At 54.0% G+C, this 18,619-nt stretch overlaps 1 protein-coding gene across 1 annotated transcript in view; it reads right to left on the bottom strand.

Moving 5' to 3' along the window:
• Positions 1-7,040: 7,040 nt before the first annotated feature.
• The window catches only part of DPF3 (double PHD fingers 3), a 248,393-nt gene continuing 236,814 nt past the window's right edge, over positions 7,041-18,619 (bottom strand). Inside the window, 2 exon segments of the mRNA XM_014558984.2 lie at positions 7,041-17,550; positions 18,100-18,181. Of these exon segments, the coding sequence (XP_014414470.2) occupies positions 17,480-17,550; positions 18,100-18,181 (153 nt within the window). The 3' untranslated portion in view covers positions 7,041-17,479.

Raw genomic sequence — 18,619 nt, forward strand, 5'->3', positions numbered from 1 at the left:
AGATTCTGAGGAAACCAGGCAGACACACACATACAGTTTAATAGACAAATTGGAAGCCCATCCATGGACTAGAGAGAGGTTATCCAGGGGTCTTGTCCACGTTCAAGTTCTGAGTCTAGGATGCGGGGCCCAGCTCTCTCACACCATGCTAGCTGCACCTTTCATGCCCTGGGCTGCAGACCGCCAAAAATTCACAGGAGGGCAGGGTCAGGCCAACCCGCCACCTGCACTGGCCATTCCAGCTCCCTAGGCTCTCCTACCTCCTCCCCACTCACCACGCCCGGCAGGGGCTCTTCTCCCAACACAGCTCCCTTCTCCCCATTTCTAGCCCTCCCCCAGCCTAAAAGAGGTCAAGAGAGGAGGAGGAATGGACAGGAGGAAGAGGAGTTGGTCCCTCAGTAGACAAGGCATACAGCACAGGGGCTCTGGCCCCTCCTTCTCAACCTGAAACCCCCTGGCTTGGGTGCACCTGCCTGCACACCCTTGGCATCTGGCCTTGGCCGGGCAGCTCTGTCCTCCTGCAGTTATTGGCAGGCTCTAACCGGCAGGGCCCTGGTCCCAGATCCAGGGGCCCCGCACCCCCTCCTCAAATCCAGCCTTCTCAGCACAGTTCACAACACCCCCTGCTCAAGGACCTTTAGCAGCTCTCCAAGGAAGCTCCCAACTTCATTCCCTCACTGAAAGCTTTCTAGGTCAGGCGCCAGCCCCAGGCATTCTTGCCTCAGCTCCTAAAACTCCAATCCACGCTGGCCAGCCTGGACTGCCAGTCACATTTTCTTGTCTCCACACACGTGCCTGGAATAATCTCTCTCTCCTTCCTCCTCCCATCACCTAATGTCCAAATTAGCTAAAATGCCGCCTCCTCTCTGAAGCCTTCCTGGCTTTCTCACCAGTTGGAAGTCCTCTCCTCCTGAACTCTCATAGTACATTATCTGACAACTCTGTGGCCTTTGCCACATTCACCTCATATCTGTGAATGAACTTGACCCTATGGGACTGTACAACTATTTAGTGGGCAACCTATCATGTGCTGGGTACAGGGCCAAGAGCTTTACCTGAGTTGTCTCATTTTATCTTCTTACAAATGCAGGATAAAAGGTAGATGTAAGTATCTCCATGAAGAGACAGAGGCAAAGCCACATCTCTCAGACCCCCTAGCCATGCGCTATCCTTGGCCCTATTGTGCCGCCGAAGTTTCTTAAGGGACAGGATCTTATTCGCCTTTTCTCCTAGATGGAAGCTATTGCCATGTCTGTCACAAATGATGGGGGAGAGGGTGGTAGGAGGAGAGAGAAGAACTACGCGCCTGTGATTGTCTCCAGTCTTCACAGCAACTCTACAAACTAGGTGTTGTTATCCTCATTTTACAAATGAGGCAACTGAGGCTCCTGGAGGTAAGGTAACATGCCCGCCAACAGTCACTGGGGGCGGCAGTGCCAGCCTTGCTCCCGCCGCCTCCACCAGCAGGTTCAAGTTTCACAGGGCACACTGAGGCAGCCGTGAGCTCTCCTCGTGCCTCCCTCCAGTCAACAGATGGGTCCCCGAGTGATGGAAGCCAATGACTTTTGTACTTGAAATGTTATTTTCTTCCTGATTTCCATTACATAATTGGAACTATATTCGCAGGGATAATAATTTTGGCCTCAAGACATAATTAAAAGCATACAGGAGTACAGTGTATATTTTCAAATATCATAACTAGAAGATAGCTAATGATTTTATGACATAACAAAAGCACATCTGAAAGATCACCTCAGGTGGGAAGGAATAAATTGGGAGTTTGAAACAGACTATAATTCATTTAAAAAAAGAATGTGGGAAGAAAAAAGATCACCCCAGAAGTCGTATCTACCTTCTCTCCGAAGTTAGATCTGGTTGTAGGAAGATGGGCCTTGATCCTTACCTAGTCCTTTAAAATCAAAGTGTAGCTATAAACCCCCAGTTTTAAGCCCTGTACTCTTAGGGCTCTTTATCAATAGCTTTAACTTATGGTTGTCCATTTAGGGACTAATCTAATAATGTTTTTTTCAAGGTCCTTTATGAGCTCCTTAAGGAGAAAGCTTGTCTTTTTACCCCAGAGAAGCATAGAGATCATTTTCATAATTTATTATTTCTTTAAGTGCAGAGTGGATTTCCTTTAAGAGGAACACAGCATGGCCCACTTAATACAGATCCTGTTAATAATGCAGTGGGACTTGAAGGATTCAGGTTTGAAATGGGCTGTAGTGACCCAGCAGAGACAGATGGGTAAAGGCCCAGCCTTTCCCACCGAACAGAGCCACCTTACCCAGCAGGGGCCAGGGCCCCGGCAGATCTGCTGCTGGTTTTGCCAGGGCCTTTCCCTGGAAGGAAAAGACCTGTGTCTGGGAGGCACCCTGTGCCCCACACCCTACCCTACTTTATTGCCTCTGATTTGCTCATTCATTCATCTGCTCACTCACTCAAGTATCCATCCTTCTATTCATTCACTCATTGAATATGTACCAGGGTAGCTGGGATGCAGCAGTGCCTAAGACACAATCTGTGCCCTCAAAGAGCTCAGTCTGATGGGGGAGACCAGTGAGAAAGCTGACAAACGGGTGAGAGAGTGCCGGGTGCTGTAAGAGAGGTGTGTACCAAACAGGGTGGGGGCTCTGCGGAAGGAGTGGCTGCTCCCAGGGCGAGTCAGGAAAGGCTGTATGAGGAGCGGGGGGGCTGAGTTGAGTTTTCAAAGTGTTTGTTGGTGGAGAGAGTGTGAGGGCAAGAGGGTGGGAGCACGGAGGACAGAGCATTCTAGACAGAACGCAGTTCAGACACACTGACCAGAGACAGAATGGAACATTGGAGCCGCTCTGAGTGGTCACGAGGAATGAGGAAACCACCTGGAAAGGATGCAGACTAAGGTTTAAAGAGCCAAGAACTTAAGGAGGTGCCCTCCGAAGGATGCACAGAGGGTCAGAAGAGGGAATGAGGGTGACAAGGATCTAAGCCCAGACCTCAAACACAATGGCAGGAGAGCTGCTGGAAGACCTCAGCTTCATCTCAGAGGGTGAGGACGCCGAGAGCCTCTGATACCAGCTCTCAGCTTCGGAAGAAGGCCCTCTGTGCCGTCATGATGGCAACCAGGGCTCCAAGAAAGAATTTGCCCTAGATCTGTGCCTGGGTCCCAGTGCCTAAGACACAGGTCCCGGGCCAGCCTAGCGTCCCTAGAATAAAGCGGGGAGGGGAGGGGTCTCAGTTCCCATTGTCCTCTCCACTTGGAAGGCCCACTCCCAAATTCCAAATCACTGATTTCGCCCTCCAGATTCTGCTCCCATGCACTAGCCCTTCTGCCTTCTGAATCTGTTCTCCCCCACTGCCTGCATTCAGGACCACGCATCCATCATCCAACCTGAATTAGAGCCACTTGGGCACACGCTAGTCCCCTCAGTTGGCATGCTGTTCCCCCTGGGAGGTTCTGTTGTTGACACAGAGCCCTACGGAACCTCCAAGGCTGCAGCCCACAGCACGTGTTCAAGTTGCACTAATCAGATTGGCTTAGATGACCCCTCTGAACATCTCCACAGACACAGAGCACCCAGAGGTGTGAGGGGAGCAGAGGCCTGAGGGTCTGGACCCCTGTCGGGCCCTCCTCAGCACCCCGAGCCCCCAGAGAGGCTCTCTGGAATTGCGTTTTCCCTCTGTTGGGGTTGAGCCTGTGTTTAGTCCCTAGAGAGGATGGCATTATTTTCCTCAAGATTTCAAGGGGCTTGAAGAGCGTTTCACATTTCTCTGTTTGGCAAATAGTCCATCCCCTGCCTCCCCTCCCGGGAATCAGGAATCCCAGAAACTAAAGGCGGAGGGACTCGGGTTTCTTTCCGAGGAGGGGCTACCGCAGCAGATGCCAGTCAAACAAGCGGGGAAATCCAGCCAGGAGGTGGGGTGTGGGTGGGGGACACGGGGCCTTGGGTTTTCTCTGTGGGGGTGGGGAGTAGAGGAAGGAACAGCTCTGGATGAAAAGCCCTGGGACGCGGGAGGGCTGGCTCAGGTTCTCTGCTCCTGCAAGACCCCTTTCTTGCAGAGCTGGGTTAGGGCCGCAAGGACCAGCAGCAGCCATTCCGCTCCCTCCCGGGGGCACGCTTCTCTTTTGGCAGAAAGGAGAGTGAGTAGACGGCAGTGCTTTCTGTGCTGGAGAAGGGGCAGGAGGAGCGAGTCCCAGCGGAGAGCAGCAGGCCCGGCCCAGATGCCTGCAGACGGGGAGCGGGAGCGGGAGGAGGGATGGGATGGACCCGGCTCCTGAGCAGAGGCTTGGAGATGGCAGGCGGGCGCTTGTGTGGGGAGCAGAGCTGCCACCTGAATCTCCGCTTGCCTCCCCCTGGAGAACACTTTAATGAGGCTCACAGCTGTAATATCACAGAACGAGCATTAACAATGCTAATTACCTAAAGTTTAGCCGGAATGTTCTCAACCCACCCGTCTTGGGAACACGCTGTTGTTCTGGCCCTGCTGAAGCACGGATGGGCTGAGGCTTATGAAGGAGGAGGTGACAGCCCAGTGCCAGCGTGGGCTGGGGCAGGGGCGCACAGGTCGGGGAGGGAGGCTTGTTTGTGCTGCAGGGTCCCCCAGCAGAGGAGGAAGTGAAACCTCCTGGTCAGGAAGGACGTTCCTCCACTCTGCTTAAGAGAAGAAACCCAACGGAGAAGCCTGGTGCCCGTCAGACACCCTTTGGAGGACGCTGGGAACAGAGGCTGTGCCCATTTGTACCAGCAGAGGGTCCTGGGCCCACTGTGGCCTCTGTCATCACTCTGCCCTCCACAACTGCAGGGGCCACCCCTAGTGCCTCCCCCACCGTGTAGCCCCAAAGATGCTTTCCAACTGGGGGGTGTGTGTGTGTTTAAAGCAGCAGAAGAGCAGGACACGAAACAGATGAAATCACAGCTGTGCTGGTCAGCGGTATGAGTTCAAGTTTGGGGCTTGGGAACCTTCTTTCCACTCCATCCCTCAAGGCCTCTGGACATTCCCAAGGTCCCTTCCGGAAGCCTGAGCCTCTGTACTTGGAAAACCAGCATTGCAGACCAACCTAAAGTCCCAGCTTCATGGTGTCTGCTGTTAAATCATGTCATTCCAAGAGGCTGCTTGGAATCAGGCGTTGCTGGACATCCAGGGCCTCAGACCGAGGCCAGGAGAAGGGCAGGCCCGGAGTTTGCGTGCATACCCACCTGCTCTGTCAGCACCCTACCCAGGCCTGCCTGAGTCTGGGGCTGGCTTTATAGAAACTCGTGCCCATGTCCACAAGAGTCCAAGGTCACTCAGCAGGATAACACGAGACTGAGATCTTCTTCCTCCCCTTCCAGTGTCCTTTCTGCTCCCTCAAGGAGGGGAAAACCACACGGTATCTCTGTCACAGCACCACCTCCTTAGAGTCTCTCTAACCCCCATTCTCTTTGGGGTGTTACCCCACTGGTCCCTTCTTCTTAGTCACCATCCCACCCCCATGCTTTTTCCTCTCCCCAAGGAAAGAACAAAGGAAATCCATTCTGCTCTGAATTTGCTTGAACATAATTTGGGTCCCTTTAGCCTTCCCCTCCCTCCTGCACCCCTGTGACTCCCTAGAACAACACGAGTATCAGGTCTGTACTAGGTCACTTCCCCAGGCCCGAGACCCACTGCCTCCCCTGAAGCCCTCTCTCAGCAACTGGTAGATTGAGACTGGGTGCAGAGCTGGTTCCCCGAGGTCAAAGCAGAAGCATCACAGCATCCCCCACACACCTCCATGCAGATGACAGGTCTGTGCGTGGGTGTTTGCACCATCTTTTCTACCTGAACTTTGTCGTGAGCTGAGGTCCCAACACTGCTAGAATGGGCAGCACAGCATTGCCAGCCCAGCTCCCACCTGAGACCACGCTGGACAAAAGCCTGGCCTTTCTGCTCTGGCCTGTGGGTGGGTACAGCCCTCCCTCCGCAGCGATGGCTCACCCACCTGCTCTATGGCCCACGTCTGCAGCCACAATTGACCGCTCCTCTATTGGAAAAAAACCGCCCCATACTCTCTGCTTCCAAAAGGAACAGCCAAGGCACACAATGACTTACTGAAGGACAGTGGAGTATTTAATCAGCAGAGGGACCGAGAGTGACCTGGTCTTTCCCCACTGCCATGTCCATGTCTTACCGAAAACACACAAGTAGATTCAGACTAAAGCACATGGATTGACTGAAACCAGAAATCCCTGCTCATGTTCTGGCTCCCCAAACGTCCCCCTTGACTGTGTCCATCCTCTGTCCTGTTATTACTTGTGTGGTTTATAAGCCCCATGGGGGTGGAGGCTTGCGTCCTCTGCTGCATCCCCAGTGCCTAGCACATAGTAGACGCTTTATTTACTTCAATATGTTTCGGGAATACTGACTCCTGGCTTGCAGCCCCCTGCGCAGTCAGGGAGTCCCGCACCCAGAGGCTGTTCCTTTATGGTGGTTGCTAAGCAGGCTCAGGGACTCTCAGGGCAGAAGTGTCTTCCGTGAAGCCTCCTGCTCCCCGCCTAGGGCAGCCATCTCCCTGCCTTTTATGGAAGGTGGTTTCTGACCTGAGACAGGAGGAGCAATGACTCAGCTGGCTTCTAGATGGGTCCTGAGCCTGAGGTCTCTCTTTCGCCCACCATGTCCTCCACCTCAGCTGTGAGTCATCTCTGAATCATCGGCCTCCCCTCCGCTAGAAGCTGCAGGGGTTCTCCTCGCAGTGCCCTGCCATCTTCTCAGATGAAGCTCGTGGTGCTGCTGCCTGCTGTGCCCATGAAACCTGCATGGATGACAAGGTCAGAATTCCATCCCCAGGAGCAACTGGGACCTGGAGTGTGTTGCTTTTGGGGTCTCCTTGCAAACATGTAAGCTCCGGCCTCTCTTTCGAGCCTGACACGGGCACCCGAGTGCTCACACACCTGCACATGCATGCATGTGCTCACGCATGTGGTCCCACTGGACACCCCGACATGAAAGGGCTCAACTTTCATTTCCATACATTTGCAATTGATTTGTAAAGATGGAGGTGCAGTGGAGGGGTGGAGGGAGAATAACCAAAAGTTCCCAAGAGTTTTAAAGCCTTTTATTTGTTTACACATTCTCTAAATTGCAGACAAAAAGATTTGCTATGTAGGTCGTCCACACTGCTAACCAACCACAGAACGAGATACTAACCACAGCAAAGAAGGGATGGGGCCTGTGACTCAGTCTTTGCAGATGTGCAAGGGCTCCATGGAGGGGCTGAGATGTCCAGGGGTCCCCAAGATAAAGACTGCTTGATGCCCACCTCGAGGTGGTTACAGGTCTTGACCTCTCCAGGGCGCCCCTTCCAGAACCTGGTCAGGACAGGAGAAAGGCAGGGGGAGAGGGAGGGGTCCTGGAGCACGGGCCGCCCTTCCAGCCAGCCCTGTGAATGAAGCAGTGGACTCCACTTCTGGACAAGTCCTCATCAGCGGATCCAAATCTGGATGTGGGCTGTTTCTAACTGGAGGTCCTCCTGGAGACTTGTAGTACACAGCTCTCTGGGAAGCCACAGAACCCACGCATCCTCTTAGGATGGTGGGAGACGCGGCCCGGCCTCATCCCCAATACTGAAACACTGAGGGATCGCGAAACATCCCTCAGACAGGGCAGAAACATCACAGCACATTTCACACCAGGAGCCACAAAAGAGCTGGAACTTGACACACAGGAGAAAGGGGCACCCCCAGAAGACAGAAGGGCAGATTGGCGCACACACACCTACAGACTGAGACTGTAACCACATCACACCTGGAGGAGGCAGTGGGCTGGGCGTCAGGGGCTTCTGTCTGTTGCTGAGGTGGCTTTTTAGAGAAGCCAGTGAAGATCCCTTCCTCAGACCATTACACACAACTTCTTAAGTCTGGAGTCCTTCTCTACCCTCACGAAATCTGGGTCTGCCTCAGTCCTGGACACTGTCGGAAGTACGCAGGCAGCTCAGGGCTGGACAGCCCTAAGCTGTGCAGTCAGCAGGAGGTGATGTAGTGTTGGATCCCAAGGTCCAGTGGGGAGGGAATTCAAGGACACATAAAAGGAAGACCCTCATTAGCAGGCATAGCTCTTGCTGGAGATCAACTCTCTTGGCCATTCTTTTATGACTAGGAGTTTCAGAAGGAGTTGAGGTGGGGAAAGTACAAGAGACAAGAAAGTACTTTGGAATGACAGGACACACTGTGAACATGGCCTCCTCTCTGTGCCCACACCTGGAAGCGGTGACCCCGGGTTTGCATCTTCTCTGCATGTCTAGAGATATTCATGGAGACACGGCAATTGGAGATCGCTGTAACATCTCCAGGCATCCCCTTTCCAACCGCAGCCCAGGGACAGTAAATTCCTGAGGCTGTGAGGCACCCAGGGTCTCTTCACCAGCTGGGACAGGCGGTGTAAGCGCTGAGCTAAGCTCTTCCCAGGCTCCTCACACTGACCCAGCCCGAGCCTGCACGGGCCCGGAGCTTCCTTCCACGGTGCTGGGGCCGGCATCGCCCCCGGAGGGGCCCCTTCAGCCTTCCCGCCCCAGCGGCCAGAGCTCTCCCAGAGGAGCGGTGGGGTTCCCGTGTGAGGCAGCCCCACCAAAGCCGCCGGCATCAGCCCCTCTCTGAGGAGAAGCACAGCGGTGCTTTAGACAGCTAGGGGAGGAAAATCAATTTCTTTTGGTTTCCTGGCAGAGATGTTCCATTTCTTGACTCTCCAAGGGGAATGCTATCGAAACCGGACTTTAAAACTGCCCTCAGTCTAAACACACTTGGAAAGGGGGCCACAGACCTGGTTAAGGACTCATCTTGGCTGTTGAGCCGATGGACCATAGGACGTGGCTGGGACAGTCTCCATTCCCTAACTGGTCCAGTGGGTCAGCACTGGGCTGGGGAGGGGTCTGGGCTGCCGGTGCTCTTAGCCTGAGAGTGCACTTGAGTGTAGGCAGAGGAGGGACTGTCTCAGAGCTCGGCCCCTGGGCCAGCAGAGCCCATCCTTCACGGAGCCTGGGGGGGCCTGTGGATTCAGGGCCCAGGGCCAGCTGCCTGGGGGCAGCGCTGCCCGTCTAGCCTGGATGGGATCCAAGTCGGATGGCCTTCCCCCACCCCCTCCTGCCAGCACAGTCACTGGGGAAGCAGGGTCATTCGGAGGAACCTTGCCCACAGGCCCTCACATGGATGGGTGGGTCAAACCCCAGAATGCATTTTGGGTTCTCCAGCACTTTAAAACCAGACTCACAGCCACACATCCTGAAAGCCTGACTCTCCACAAAGATCACCAAAACCTCCTGCTGGGAGATCTGTGCTGTCCAGGGAAGAGCCTTCCTCAGAGCCTCCCCCATAAAGAAGCCAAAGGCGGCAGCATTAGGCCAACTCTGAGCTGACACCTAGCGGGGGCAGGCATGTACCTCCCCCCAAGCCCAGGCGCTCAGCCTGAAAGCGAGCTTGGTGCGGCTTCTTCAGGGAATAGCTCGAAGCTGGAATCTGGCTGTGACAAGTGCAGAGAAAGGGGGGAGCTGGAACAAATGGCCAAATTCTGGTACTGTCAGTACAGACAGAAAAAAAATAAAAAACAGGAGTCTAGCGGGGCATGAAGCTAGGGTCTGACGAGCACCTGGACAAAGGAGGGCATGGAGGTTTACTGAAAATGCCTTTGACACTGGGCTTCCCCCACCCCAGCCCCAATAAGCCAGAAATGCCTGCACAGCTGAGACAGCCTGGCTGGGGGCTCCATGATTGTTCACCCAACCCGTGCATGAGGCATCTGTCCCACCACCCCCATCTCTGCGTCCTCTAGTGGGGACTGGACAAGACCACTGTCTGGGTCATTTTCCACCTCTGATGAGGCCCTGCCAATCACACCTGCCTGCCTGCCTCCCCAGGAGTCAGCACCCGGAGACACAGGCTCAGAGTCTCTTTGACGGGTGACACACGCCAACCCAGGTACCTTCATCTCACTCCCCTTCGTGTTAAGGATGTTCATCTTCCAAGGGCAGCCAGTGCTTGGGACACATAAAAGCAACTAAGCCGAGGTCAACTGTGCTCTTCTTTCCAAGGCCCAGAGATTGGAAATAACTGAATGCCTTCGCTGGCTCGTCTTTTACTGACGAGCATGCATCCTAAACAGAGAGAACTAGATACACAAACGCCTTCCCTGATGACACGCCACCTGACATATGATCAGGGTGCCTTGACAGAGTGTAATTACAGGGCTGAAAAGCAACTTGAAGGTTGGGCCGGGGTTATTTCTCCTGCCCCTGTGGTATCGAGCACACTGCCTGGCACGTAGCCTGTGCTCCACCAGGTGTTTTAGCCGGTACCGGCCTGCCCAGCAATCCCTCACGGCAGCTGAGAAATGTGTTCATGTTCCTCCGGAGGCAAGATGCCCTGAGTGGGCAAACACAGCCGACGAGTCGTGGACCGCTGGGACAGACACCCCTCCCTTTCCCAGCCTGAGACACAAATGGTCCGTGAGCATCTGACCATTTCTTGCGGACATGTGACTCTCTGCTTTCCCAAATGCCACGTGGACCAGATGCATCAGTGAACCAGGATTCAGCCTCCCAGCCTCACCTGTTTCTGGCCACCTGTCCCCACCTCCTCGGCTTTCAGATAATTTTTCTGTTCTCAAGCTCTCACTCACATATTGTCTAGTAGTGTTTCTTTCCTTTTTTTCCCCCAGAACCAAATTTAGGCCTCTTCAACTAGGGGGTGACAATGTGCAGGAGGTATCTTTTCTTTTCCTTTTGTACTACTGTTCCACAACCACCCCCATCCCACAGGCCCCAGCATGGCAGGAGGGAAAGGAGGGGAAGGTGCAGGAAGGCAGAGGCAGGACAAGGAAGAGGAGAACCAGGGGCTCGGTGGGGAATGATCACAAAAGGGCAAAGTCAACAAAACTGACAACCCCAATTCTACCCATAAAACCTCTGCATCCCCCCAATAGAACGCAGAATCAAGCCTTTTCCCCCAGGCCCCCAATTATTGCCAAACATCTTCCCCCAAAGAAGCAGAGGCAAGTGAAGGGGAGAAACGAAAGGGTCCTTGCAGCCAATGGCTTTCCAAGCACGAGGCTTCCTTTCCAGCTCCCTGTGGCTGTGCAGGGGCTGGGAGCTGGGGGAGCCAGCCTGGGAGGACCTCGGGGCAAGACAGCATCTTGTCTGGCGGCTCCTGGTTACCGACAGGTTCTCCCTCTCATCCTGGAGCAACATATAAAGTTTGTTTTAGTTCATTAAAGGAGGGTGTGTGTGTGTGTGTGTGTCTGTCTATCTGTCCTCATCACCCATGTTGATGACATTGAGAGAAAGTATAGAGATGCAGAGAGGCAAGCAAATGGGATGCAGTGAGTGGCTATCCTGGAGACCTGAGGGGCTGTGTTGCTGAGGGAGAATAGAGATCCTGGGGGCTCACTGTCCCCCTATTTCCTACAGGGACCGCTTACCCCCTTGCTTCCCCACCAAGCAGCCTTTTTGGCCAGACTGGGTCAGCGCCGTCCTGAATGGCCACTTTGCTCGCTGCCTGGGCTAGAGGTCATGATTAGTAATTGTATCTCTGCCGAAGAGGGTTCTGGCTGCCCGCCAGTCCCGGTTCCTGCCTTCCTCTGGTCTGCCCGGGAAAAGTCACCATCAGCACAAACACTGCCTTCTCTTGGTGGGGCCACAGAGGGGAAAAGCCTGCAATGACCCTCTTTCAAAGCAGTGGAGCAAAGAAAGGGAGTGGGTTGGGAACAGAGACTGTGACCAGGGGCATTCCTGTGCCTTCTGACCCCCCGTCCTGCCCCTCACAGCCTCCCAGGACCCTGGGGAGTTACCTCAGGTCTCAGCCATCCAAGGGGACACAGCCAGGGCTCACTCAGAGCCCAGAGAGTGCCTTCTCTGGGAACCCACCCACCTCCAAAGCTCTCCCCTCACACAGGGAGCCCTGTTCCTTCTGGGAAACCAAATCGGTGAAGGGGCAGGCCCAGGCCCCTCCTTGTCACGGTTTCCTGGAGGAACTTCCGTGGGCGTCTCTTCCCAGCAGCCTGGGCCGCAGCCTGAAGAAAGCACCGTGCAGCCGAGCCTTTCCAGGAGCAGCTGCTGAGATGCTCAGAGGACGCGTCTCCTCCCACAGCCAGGGCACCCGGGCAGCACCAAGGACATCTTCCTGTCCCTCTGGCTTCCCTCTCAAAACAACAGCCTCAGCCATCCCCTCACAAACCAGAAAGTGTCCAGCCTTCTTTGAAAGGGACCCAGCTTCCTCGGGTCAAAGACTCTTCTCTGGTCACTGCAAAGGCCCTGAACCAACCCATCTCTCCTGCTGTTTCTCCACCCAGGGCTGGTGGCTGCGGCCCCAACAGAAACTTGTAACCAGACCCCTGAGCCCTGGCAATATTCAGGAACAGGGAGGGGAGACTCAACCCATTGACGAGTGCAGAGCCAACCTCTGACTGTGGACCCATTAGACCCAAGGAAACCAGCAGGGCCATGGGCTTGCATGGGGAGACTAGGAGCCTGAGGCAAAGAAAAGAACCTGTGGCTTCCCGCCCTCCTCCCCATTCCTCACCTGGTATCCAGATGAACCCGGGCTAATCGGAAAACCAGAAGCATCCTTTTGGGGTGGGAGTAAGATTCCAAAAAGGGAAGCACACAGGACAGGGGGGGACGAAGAACCGCATCCACTTGGCCAGGTGGTGGGGAGGACTGGCCAGATTCTCCCTTCTCTTGGTGTCCCAGCTGCTGGCATCCTGGGCTTGGGGATCAGGCTGGGGGGAACCTCCCAGGCCTGACCCCAGTGGAAGTGGTGCCTGGAAATTCTCTGCCTCCAGGGCTGCAGGTCTTGATCTAGCTCGTCTTTGGCTGCCACCTCTTTCCCCACCAGGCCCCCTCCTTCCACCCAGGCTCAGCAGCTTATCTCGCCAAGTCAGAGGGCACTTCTCCTGTGGGGGTGGGGAAACCCACAGGGATCGACAGGGAGCCCCTCTGTACCTCCCACCCTAGCTGGGTGAGGGGCACCACTCCTGCCCGCTTTGCCCTCTGAAGCCCCCCAACCAACAGGGAGCCAGAGGCCAGGGGGCCTCAAAAAAGGAGGAGCTGGCTTGGTGTCCTGAACTGACAAAGGCTGGGTCTTAGAGAGAAAAAAATTTAAAAAAACAAAAAACAAAAAACAACCACCTTGCCAGGATCTCAGGCCTGAGGGAAAAAAATGGATTATGATAATTCTTCCTTCCCTTGCCCTGTAATTATTTAGATCTGGGACTCCTTCCTCAGTGGAAACCAGGTTTCTGCCCGCCCCCCCCCCCCAAGTGACCTCCTCTCACCTTCATTTCACTTTGCCTTCATTTCACTTTGCCTGACATGAAAAATCTTTGACCCGCCCACTCCTTCCTCAGGGCTGCCCCTTCCTCCCTCCCTCTCCAGAGATGTGAACCTATTACAGGTGACACTGACACCCAGCTCTGAAAAGCAGGCAGACGCAGTGGTCTGGGCATGTTCACTGGGAGTGTGAGCACGGCCTTGGCCCAGGGAGCTGTAGTCTCCCTTGGGTAGGGACACAGTCACACCTGGGGGAGGGGCCACAGTGGGCAGCAGGGGAGAGTATGGGGGGAGAGGGTGGCGAGAGAGGAAGGGAGGCTGCTGTCCCAGGACCTGCATGCAGGCTGAGAACCGCGTGGAGGGCAGGGAAGGCAATCCCCTGGGTTTCCCACCCACCCCCTACACATGGACTCAAAGAGGAAACTAGGGGTCCCTCTTCTCTGAGTCTTGAAGCCTGAGGATGCCTGTAATCCTTCTTCAAGAGCACAGGTCTGTCTCCTAAACTTGCCCCCGTAAGAAAAGTAATCATCATCATCTCATTTTTCTTCCTTAAAACATCTGAACTTTTTAAGGAAAGGGCCGAAAGGAATTGTACTGTGTTCAAAGCACAAAGACTAAGATGCACCAGGAGTGTAACTCTCCAGGGTATCATGAAACCATCACTGTGAAACCCAAACCCTCCCCCAACCTCAAAATCTGTTATCTTCCCCAGCTCTGAAGGAATCTGGCCTCTCGCCCTCCCTCCCTCCGTGGTTCCACACAGACTGAGCTGAGCCTGGGGAAGCAGCTGCTCTCCCAGGCTGCCAGGGCTTCCTACCTGGCCCCGGGGCAATGACAGGAGCAGAGGAGCCTTGGGACCTGCTGGCTCCTGCCTAGGGGCTCTGAGTCAGTGGGAGGTTGAGAAGAAAAGCCAGAAGGTAAATCTCCTAGCAGGAGCATTGTCTCCAATTCCTCACCACGGCGCCTGCACTGGATTTGCTGCAGGACCCAAAAGCAATGTTTCAAAAAAAAAAACCCACAGGAAATGGAGGGTTTCAACTTCCGGCTTGGATCCTGCAGCCTCACCTCCTCTCTGGTTGGCGGGAGTCACAATATCAGGGTGAAACAGAACAAAGGCACCCTGGCTGTTCCCAGGATTTGAGGCAAGAGCATCATTATCTCCATGTAAACCAGTTTTTAAGCGAATGTTACATTGAACTGAATTACAGCCCTCTCCAGAAGTTAGTGCCCCATTCTGGGCTGCACTGATCTTATAGATGGGAGTAGCTCAAGTATGCCCATTCTGAGGGCCCCAACCCCAGGGTAAACCCCTCACTTTCCACCACAGCTGCATGCACAGCCACGGTTTTCTCGTCACAGCTTGACCTAGTGGCCCTGACCACAGGCAGCCTGGCCCTTAACATAAAAATCCCCTCTGGACAAAATGGAGAGTCCAAGGTGTCTAACCTTGGCTAACTACATAAGAAAAAGGGTACAGAAATCATTTGTCATCCCTGACAAACCCCGCTCTCCAGTGACCAGTTATATAACATTATGATTCTTAAAATTCCCAGTGTCACCGTGGGACAGACAGGACAAGTCTTATCTCCATTTCACAGATGGGCACGCTGAGGTACAGAGAAGTCAACTGACTTGCCCCAGGTCACACAGCTATTCAATTCAATGGCAGGGGCAAAAACCCTGACTATCCATGTGCACTCTGTGATTCTGGCTCATTCTCTGGGGCTCAAAGAAAGCAATTTGAAGTTGACCAGCACCTTCCTTTTTTCAATACAGAAAGTGACAATGTGACTTTGACTTTTGTTTGCTTGCAGGACCCTGCAACTGCAATCCCAGAAGCTGGCTTTGCTGTCACCACTTTCCAGATGGGGAAACTGAGGTCTCCAAAGAGGAAGGGATTGGGCCCATTTTGCAGGGAGTGAAACTAGGAAGGGAATTCTGGGCCTCCCCAATGTCTAGTCCAGAGACCAGCCACCCTCACCCCTGCAGGAGGTTACAGCTCCCTCCTAGGTCTGAGAGACCCAATCTCACCCTCATGGCTTCTGTGGCAGCAGGTGTGGCTGGAGAGAGGAGAGGGCCACCCCATTATCTGCTTTGAGGTGGATAACAGATCTGCACACACTCCAAAGAGGGTCTGTCACATGTAGGGCTATCATTTGGGTTTCAGATTTGACTTTTTTTTTTTTTTAACTTTTAAGCCATTTGTGGCTTTTGAGAACATTCTGATGACTTTTTTCCTAAAATTAAATCAAAGTGATTTTTCAAAACCAATAACCAGCCTTTGAGGACACCCACTTTGGGCTCTGTGGGAGGACAGAGAGCCAGAGCAGTCAGGAGAGGAAATTTGCCCCTCTAACGTGACCCTCCCCGGTAAACGGAAGAGGTGACCACAGGGCAACTTCCCAAACCCTCCCTGGGCCTCCAGAATCCAAAAGAAGTTCAGCAACCAGCAGGGGGAAGGAAATAGCTTATGAGGAAGGTGAAAATCCCATCTGGCTGGGTGCTTTAAAACAGATCATCATGCATGCGCGGAACTCCCTCCGAGGCCACAGGCCCCTGCAGGGGGGAGGGTGGCCCCCACCTGCCGCCACAGGTCACCCTGCAAAGCACTGAGGGAGACCAATAGGGCTTGGCTCCGCGCCAGGCTGCCCCGGGTCCGCTGGCCGAGGGCAATTAGCCGGGAAGGAAGGTCTTGCCAAGTCGAGGCCGAGTGCAGCAGCCGGGCAGAAACGGCCCCACCGGCCCGAGCCTCTGAGCCTCCAGGGGCTTCTTCAGGAGCCGAAGGACTAAAAATAACCCGGGCCTTTGTTGGAAGCCGGCGGACCACAGAGAAGGAGCTGATTTCAGGGAAGCCGAGCATGTGCGAGGGTCCCGCTCACCGAGACCCGCCCTTTGGGCAAATGATTTTTCCAGAAACGTGTCCGTTCTTGTGCTGCTGGTGTTGCCACTGCTGCGGAGATTCAAAGGCAGCCCGGTTCGCTCCAGCCCATGGGGCTGACTTCCAATACAGACTTCTCGGAATCTGAGCCTCCCCACTTCTGTTTTCTCGAAACATTTTTTCAAAAAGAGAATCCAGCATGTATTGAGGAATTGAGGTGACAAGAGAAGTCCTCGAGCTGAAGGTTCTGCCTGCTTGTCACCCGGGTCACAAATAATCACATCACCCCAATTATTTGCTTAGGGAACAACCATCTCTCCCTCATCCTGAAATGTCCAGAATCAGGTCTCAGTGGACAACGGCAGACATACGCTACGTGAAAGGAAGGAATTACGTGGGAGAAGGAATTGGTGTCACAGCAACACTGAAGGGCTTCTTGGACCTGCAGTCCTTGGTACCAGCATTCAGATTCTTGACCTGGCAGCCTTCACTCACCTTCCGGGTTCTTGAGTCCCACCAGGGAAAGTTCCAGAACCAGGCTGGGTGGAAGGTAGAGTCTTAGCCCTAGGCTGTGGCCTGTCTCTCCTCGAGGATGCCCCAGCTCTGAAGGTCTGGTCCCTGCCAAAGCCACTTCCGATGGACAGCAAATACTGACTGGCTGTGGTGGGGCCTCAGAACTGTCTTCACAACATTTCCACCCACACCTCTGGGCCCCCCCACCCCAGCCCCATCAAGAGACCACCCTGGCTGTGGACGCCACGGGGTATCTGCTGGGGTCAGGAAAGCAGCTATTCCTCTTCACAGAGACCAAGGAATGAGGAGGGATTTCAGGACTCCGTCGTCTAGATGGCCTCCAGGCTCCGAGTCTAGAAGTTCCCAGGGAGGCTTGTAATAAATAAAAACGTCTCCACAGCCTTTTCTTCCCCTGCTGAGTTCAGGATGAAGAGACCGAACTGGGGGCAGGGAGGCTGTGCAAAGATTTCTTGGAACACAATAGATAGAAAACACCAAACTACACGCGAAAGACTGATGGGTGCTCACAAAATGCGACCAGTGGCTGGAGCGCTGGGATAAACATGAAGGGGTTCCACAGGGCTGTGGTTGGGGCAGTTCTCCAAAAGTTTACCATCTTTCTGGCAGAAACGAGGAGGGGCTGGCAGAAGTACCAAAACCTGCATGTAGGAGGTACGTAGCTACCTCGCCCTCTTGGTTCCACGTGTCCACGCCCTCTGTGGTTCCTGATGTTCCTTACGGTTGCCTGTCTGGATATATGAGAGTAGGGGCTTGATCTGGTTTGAACTGGACTCTGGTTCAGCCTCTCCAACGCAAGTCACATCCTGTGACGTGGGGTCCTAGGCCTGGCAGCCGAAGGCTGAGGCTTTTTCTTTGAGCAGTTCCCAGCATAAGTGGCAGCTCCAGCTCCCTACGAGAAAGGAGATAGCATTACGAGCAGCCGCACCCCCAACCCCCAAGCCCCATCCCGTGGCCCTCAACTTTTTGTAAGCCCTGTTTGATTTGGACTTTCACGATTCAGAGACTGAGTTCCGGTCCTGAAAACACACTGGAGTCTGTCGCTCAGCAGAGAGTAATGCTGCTCAGACAACAGGAAGTCTAGATGGCTGGAAGATGATTGGCTGAACTGTTGGAAAGACCCTCCCTCCCTGGTTGAGCCTCTTAACCAGCATCACCGGGTCTGGACCAGTTTCCCTGGAATCTCACACCTCCCTCAGCATCTCAGCCATATGTCTGCGGTAAGCCTCTCCTCGGCCCTCAAGTTGAAATGTCATCTGCTTGCACTGTGCCTCAGTTTCTTCACCTGTGAAATGGTAGTCGTCATACCTACCTCGTAGGGTTATGGTGATTAAGTGAGATTAGACATGTAAAGCCCTTAGCACAAGGTCTGCACCTTAGTGAGCGCTCAGTAAGTAGCAGTGGTAGCTGTTGTTGTTATTGTCGGCCTCACCATCATTACCTTCCGGGGGCTCAGCTACTGGGGGATTTAAACAGTACATGTGATAGCCGCGGTCACAGTCGTCGCAGAAGAGGAGCTGGTCCTGGTGGAATACAGAGCAGGTGGAAAGGAGGAAAGACTGGATTATTTAGAACCAACATCTGGCCCCCACTTATTCCTCTGGCCTTATTTCCATCGATCAACCTCCCTGGATGCTCCTTTCCAGGCTCCATTTGGAGTCCTTACTGTCCCCTGATCAGGCCTTGCACTTAGCCCACACCTGGAATTTCCCCCTCTGTCTCCCGAACAATGCAAACTGTACCCCTACTTCAGGGTTCTGCTCAAATCATAGCTCATCCAAGAAGCCCTCCTTGACCACCACCTCACAACCAAGCTTAAAAGGACTCCTAATTCTTCTGAACTCTCATAGCCAATAACTCTGCTTCTGTTAGGATGGAAAACTGGTTTTATGCATTTCTGTATCCCCGTGATGATTGCCTAGTGCATAGAAAATACTTTAAATGTTTGCAAATTTTAATTG

The sequence above is a fragment of the Camelus ferus genome, chromosome 6 (genome assembly GCF_009834535.1).
Source record: "Camelus ferus isolate YT-003-E chromosome 6, BCGSAC_Cfer_1.0, whole genome shotgun sequence".
NCBI lineage: Eukaryota > Metazoa > Chordata > Mammalia > Artiodactyla > Camelidae > Camelus > Camelus ferus.